This window comes from Dipodomys ordii, unplaced genomic scaffold, assembly GCF_000151885.1.
Source record: "Dipodomys ordii isolate 6190 unplaced genomic scaffold, Dord_2.0 Scaffold26, whole genome shotgun sequence".
In the NCBI taxonomy this organism is placed as follows: domain Eukaryota; kingdom Metazoa; phylum Chordata; class Mammalia; order Rodentia; family Heteromyidae; genus Dipodomys; species Dipodomys ordii.
Window position 1 is genome coordinate 11001640 of NW_012267242.1, and position 6352 is coordinate 11007991.

At 47.9% G+C, this 6352-nt stretch overlaps 1 protein-coding gene across 1 annotated transcript; it reads left to right on the top strand.

Annotated features, from left to right (window-relative positions):
* Positions 1 to 877: 877 nt before the first annotated feature.
* On the top strand, positions 878 to 6082 carry Ciart (circadian associated repressor of transcription). Its single transcript, XM_013015250.1, has 6 exons — positions 878 to 962; positions 1479 to 1898; positions 2035 to 2110; positions 2527 to 2605; positions 2719 to 2830; positions 5404 to 6082. Exons 2-6 carry the CDS (start codon positions 1536 to 1538, stop codon positions 5965 to 5967), a joined length of 1194 nt encoding a protein of 397 aa, XP_012870704.1. The 5' UTR covers positions 878 to 962; positions 1479 to 1535; the 3' UTR covers positions 5968 to 6082.
* Positions 6083 to 6352: the final 270 nt, after the last annotated feature.

A 6352-nucleotide genomic window follows, 5' to 3' on the forward strand; every position in this document is an offset into this window, starting at 1 on the left:
CAGGGTCTGAAAAGCCCCGGCCGAAGGGTCAAGAACAACCGAGTTCGGCTTTGACCTCCAGCGTCTTGGCGGGCTGGCATCAGCGCTGGTAACGTGCGTGGCAGGTTATGTAAGACCAGGGCTGGAGGAGCCGCCCCAGCGGGAGCCCGGGAGAGGACGTGGTGTTCTCGGCCGCCGTCCCCACCCTTCTTACCCGGCAGGGCAAGAGGCACCCAACTTGGACGAGAGGAAGGGAGGGTGAAACAGAGACCGGGGAGTCACGAGGGCTGGGCCGCCGAGAGCAGGAGCGGGACACACCGTGTCTCACGTCCATGCTCTCTCACACGTTGCAGACACAAGTCGCTGACGGTTTCCACGTGTGGCGCTCGTGAGCGGAGGCGCGCGGTGGCGGGGCGGGGGGGGGGGGAGACAGAAACCCCGAGGGGCGGAACCGGAGATCCCACGTCCGGAGGCACGCGCCTCCAGTCGTGCGGCCTTTCTCTCCAGCCTTACGCCTCCCAAGCATCACCAGTCTATTTAAGGCCATGGGTTCCGCCTTGTTCCTCCTTTCTCTCCTTTTTTTTTTCCCCTTCACTCTTTTAGCAATCCTCCTCTCCCGCCCCCCGCCCCCCCCCTTCCCCAACATCACCGGGTCCTCTCCCGGAGCCGCATGTAGGGGCGGAGCACGGAATGCTTTCCTTCCAGCCAATCACCACCTTGCTGCTTTTCTATTGGCCGAGCCCCTGTGCGCTGCAGCAAATGGCTTGTGAATTTCTGTATGGAGAGTCAAGTGTTACCGGCTAAGCAACCAATGAAAGCGCGAGATCTGTATACGCAGGAGGAGGCACGTGCGGGACCGCACGTGTCTGGGAGGGGGTAGGGGCGGGACCCACGGAGAGTGAGGCGGAGGTGGGTAGACTAGACTGAAGAGTCTGACTGAGAAGCCGCCGGAGACAGAGCCTGACCTGAGCTGATCGATACAGGTAAGGAGACCCGGGGGACAAACAGACATTGGGGAGGACTGCACCCAGAGAGAGTGGGTTTGGAAGAGTACACCCAGATTTTAGTTTTAGGAGGGATTGCATCACCTGGCCGGGCGCGAATCGGAGGTACCAGAGCGGAGATCTTGATCCTGAGAGATTGGAAAAGGGGCAGCCAGGCCAGTAAGGGTAGGGGCGGTTCCCGTAGGAATACTAGGTAGGTTCCGGTGTAGAGGTTTGCCACTAGCTGGTGGTATGATCTGGGCAACAGCCGAGGGAAACTGGGCAAATGGGAAGGTGTCAATTCAGGTATTTACTCTGAACCAAAGGAAAGAACATCAGACGCTTTTTGTCATGCCAAGAGCTTCTCTGCAGAAGCTAGAGAGTCAGTACCAGGTGTGTGTGTGTGTGTGTGTGTGTGTGTGTGATGGGTAGAGGTGGGTGCAATATACCCTGTCTCCCAGTCCATTGTCAAATCCTAACACTTTGATTTCAACCTCCCCTCGCTTTGCTCTTCAGTTGCAGGTTCGGATCTTTGGGTACTACAGGAGCTGCTCTCCAGCCCCTTCTGGACCTATGGATTCCCCATCTAGCGTTTCTTCTTATTCCTCCTCCTCTCTCTCTCCTTTTTCCACCTCCCCAGTGAACAGTGACTTTGGCTTCCCCTCCGATAGTGAGAGGGAGGACAAGGGAGCCCTGGGGCCCCGGCCAGACACTTTTGAGCAGAGGGGAGGTTCCCAGCCCAGTCCGGGACCTATCCGATTCAGGCATCGAACCAAGATTTCCAGTAGCCAACATTCGGCATCTCACCTGGAACAGCAAGGCTTGGCTTCTCCTATGTCAGGATCTGGGGTCAAAAGATCCAGACCTGGTGAATTGGAGACCAGTCAGAATACCCAAAGTTGTACCACAGAGGGAGACCTTCTCTTTGCTCAGAAGGTAAGACAAAGCAGTAAAAGGAGACACTTGGCTGCACTGCTTAAACACCTAATTGGATGATCAAGACCTAAGAATCATTACTCCTGGTGTAGGCAATTCTTGCTGTTGTCAGGACCTTTGTGCTGTTTCTCTACAGTGTAAAGAGCTCCAAGGATTCATTCGCCCTCTTACGGACCTACTGAATGGGCTGAAGATGGGCCGCTATGAAAGAGGTAATTATTTGATTAATTGTATTTTTCCGGGCTCCTACCCAAGGGCCTCTACCCTTGTCTCTGTATGTCTATTTTTGCCAGTTTTCCATCTTTGTAGATATATTTCTGTCTTTCTCAAATCTCTCTCTTCCTCTCCCCTCTCTCTCCCTCTCTCTTTCTGTCTCCCGAACTAAGGGTTTGAAGTCAAGGCCTTATACTTACTAAGCTAGCACCTTATCACTTGAGCGCACCTTCAGCCTGCATGAAGTAGATGGGGGTAGGGGGGGATGATTTTAAGTCTTGAGAGCTAGGATTTTTCTTTTTGTTGCCTCGGTATCTTCTTTAGGTGAAACAGTTTCGGTACTCTCTGTCCTTCCTTAACTGACCATTTTGGATTGCAAACCTTACACCTTTTTTTTTTTCTCTTCCTCACCCAGGGTTGAGCAGTTTCCAGCAGAGTGTGGCAATGGACAGGATCCAGCGTATTGTGGGTGTTTTGCAGAAGCCTCAGATGGGGTAAGTCTCCCTAGTTCTTTACTCAGTACCTCATTAAAAGGAAAGCTGTAAAATCTTGCTTTTGTTTCTTTTCTTCCACACTGAATGACTTTCTTAAAATGTTCTTTTCATAGGGAGCGTTATCTAGGAACCCTGCTACAAGTAGAAGGGATGTTAAAGACTTGGTTTCCTCATATAGCTGTCCAGAAGTCATCACTGAGAAGCAGCAGGCACCAGAAGACTAAGGTAACAATTTGAAAACTAGAGGCAGTGGTAGAAGAATAATCCGGTACTGGGATAGCATACAGAAAGGTGCTTCTCCCTCCATTTCATCTGGATGTTTTTCACAAGTTTCTTTGAGGAAAGGAAGGACATGCCCAAGTTTCCTGAATTGTCTTGATTTCTAGATTTGTTTTTGTTTTGTCTGCATGTTTGTTGTTGTTGTTCTGTTTGGATGCCTGGGCACACATCCACAAAGTTTAATCCTATCCTCCATGTAGCTTATCTGCTTTCTGCCTAGAGAAGGCTTTTTATCTGTCCAAATGATTCCTGAAGGAAGATGCCTCAGCTTTTTTTCTGTTGCCCCTAAAACTTTTCCTCTGTCCATCTTTTCACTCCTGTCCAACTATCTCTACTGGGTTTCAAGGAATGGTCATAAGAGATACATCACTAGGAGTGAGGGAGAGGACATCCATGAGACATGTACAGGGAGGAGCATCAGATAGATTCTTTTTTTTTTTTTTTTTGGTCCGGTCGTGGGACCTGAACGCTGGGCCTGGGCGCTGTCCCTCAGCTCTTCAGCTCAAGGCTAGCGCTCTACCACTTGAGCCACAGCACCACTTCAGCTTTTTTCTTTTTTTGCTTATGTGGTGCTGAGGAATCGAACCCAGGGCCTCAGGCCTGCAAGGCAAGCGCTTTACCACTGAGCCACCTTCCCAGCCCTGGATAGATTCTTATATCTGATTTTTAGGTGACCTGTTTTCTGTGCCTTCAAATAATAGGGTATTGACATAGAATTAGTAAATGGGGGAAGGAGGGAGCTTCTGGAACATAATAACCTATCCTTTGGTCAACCATACTTATTAATGCTGTGAATGTAACTGGTTAAAAAATAAGCAGCAATGGGCTGGGAAGGTAACTCAGTGGTAGAGTGCTTGCCTTGCATGCATGAGGCCCTGGGTTCAATTCCTCAGTACCACATAAGCAGAAAAAGCTGGAAGTGGAGCTGTGGCTCAAGCAGTAGAGCACTAGCCTGTAGCTGAATCGCTGAGGGACAGTGCCCAGGCCCAGAGTTCAGGCACCATGACTGGCAAAAAAAAAAAATAAGCAGCAAGATCTTGCCTATGTGTTAGTTTATACTTGTGTTAGTTTATACTTGATACTAAAGGCTGGTAGAACACTTATATGAGACCCTGGGTTCATTCCCAACATGGCAAGAAAAAAAAATTAAAACCAGTATTTAAGAGGCCAAGGCAGTAGGTTCACATTTTGAGGTTAGCCTGAACTGCATAGCAAGTTCCAAGCCAGTTTGAAGTACACAGTGAGGCCCTAGCTTAAAAAAAATCATAGAAAATAAGAACTTAAATTATAGCCAGGCATCATGGTGGTATACTCCTGTAATCCATGCGCTCAGGAGGCTGAGGCAGGAGATTCTCAAATTTAAGGCTAGCTTGGGCTACATAATAAGATCCTGTCTCAAAAACAAATAATTTGTTTTAACTTTTCTTTGGTCTTTTCTCTTTTGGTACTGGGGATCAAGCCCAGGACATTATATTTGCTGGGCAAGCACTTTGCCACTGAGCTATATTCCAGCCAGAAAACTAAGAATTTAAAATACAGAAATTGAGAAATGATTATTTCAATTCAAAATAGACTTCTCTGGGTAGGGTTGTTGCTCATTGTGAGAATATGTACCCAGTATATATAAGACTCCTGAGATTGATTCCTTAGCACCATTAATTTTTAAAAACTACAAAAAAGGATTTTAAGGAAATTCAAAATTAATTACCTCATAAACAGAACTTATAGAGTTTTCTTTTCTTTTTTTCTGCTTCTTCTCCCCCCTTCCTCTCCCCCCCACCCCCATCCTGGGGCTTGAACTCTGGGCCTGGGTTCTGTCTCTGAGCTTTTGTGCTCAAGGCTAGGACTCTACCACTTGAGCCATACCTCCACTTCTGAATTTTCTGTGTAGTTAGTGGAGATAAGAGTCTCACAGACTTAGCCGGGTGCCAGTGGCTCATGCCTGTAATCCTAGCTACTCAGGAGGCTGAGATCTGAGGATTGCGGTTCAAAGCCAGCCCCGACAGGAAAGTCCGAGAGACTCTTATCTCCAATAAATGACCAGAAAACCAGAAGTGCTCCTGTGGCTCAAATGGTATAGCACTCCCCTTGAGCTGAAGAGCGCAGGGACAGTGCCCAGCCCAGGGTCCAAGCCCCATGACAAAAAAAAAAAAATCTCATGGACTTCCTTGCCCTGGCTGGCTTTGAACTATGATTCTCAGATCTCAGCGTCCTTACTAACCAGGATAACAAGCAGAACCCATCAGCACCCAGCAGGGTTTTATTTCTTAATATTCAGTGCCTAATATGGTACATGGCACATAGTAGGCCCTCAACTGCTTGCTTGAATATGTAATATTACTAGACTAAAAGTTTTTACTTAATTATACTCTGGTAAGAACATATCTGTTACACAAAACAAGGTATATTTGCATTGCAAACTGAATTCCCAAGGAAAGCAAGGGTTTGAGAAGTTAGGTGGAGCTAATATGAAAGTTTTTAAATAAGTTTTTATTTTCATTCCCCCCCCCCCGATCTAGTATTTTCCCAGCCATCACAGAGATTCAGCTGCTTCTTCTCCTGTACCTCCCGTGGAGAAGATGGGTCAGACACAGCTAGGACATTTCATTTTGAAACCAAAGCAGCCTTGGCAGGTTACGGAATGGCCAGCTATGAACCTCACCTGGATTCACACCACTCCAATTTGTAATCCCCCTCTTAGTTCCCCAGGTACCATCTCGTTTAGCCATGGTCCCTTAGACAGTGGAACCATCTCCTTTAGCCATGGTCCCTTAGACAGTGGAACCAGCATTGGTGTCATCCTTTTCCTCCAACATGGAATGCAGCCATTCACCTACTCGGCTCCAACCACTCCAGTTCCATCTACTACAGTGCCTCCTGTTGTTCCTGGTGATCTTAAGAAACTATCTGGAGAGGGGCCTCGTTGTCACAGCTTGCCAGTAACTCTGTCATCAGATTGGAACTGCACCCTCTCACCTCCTGGTCCACCCACCATAGCCAGGGAAATGACTATGGGACACCTAGAGGAGCAGATGAGAAGCTCTCTGCCAATTGCTCCCAAGGCTCATCTCCTCAGCCCCTAACCCAGGTTATATACCTGTCCCATGTGATTATGTAAATATGTATTTTTTACTTTTAATGTATTTGTGTTGAGGGAAGAGAAATTCTTTCTGATTAAAGAGCTGTATTTTTTTTTTTACTCAACCACTTTGTGATTGGAAACTTTTTGTCTCAAATATCCATCTTTATTTCTCTGAGCTGCAGAAAAGATGGAGTGGGATCTGGGAAGGTGGCTCAGTGGTAGAGCGCTTGCCTTGCATGCATGAGGCCCTGGGTCGATTCCTCAGCACCACATAAGCAAAAAGAAAAAAAAAAAGCCGGAAGTGGCGCTGTGGCTGAAGTGGTAGAGTGCTAGCCTTGAGCTGAAGAGCTGAGGGACAGCGCCCAGGCCCAGAGTTCACGCCCCAC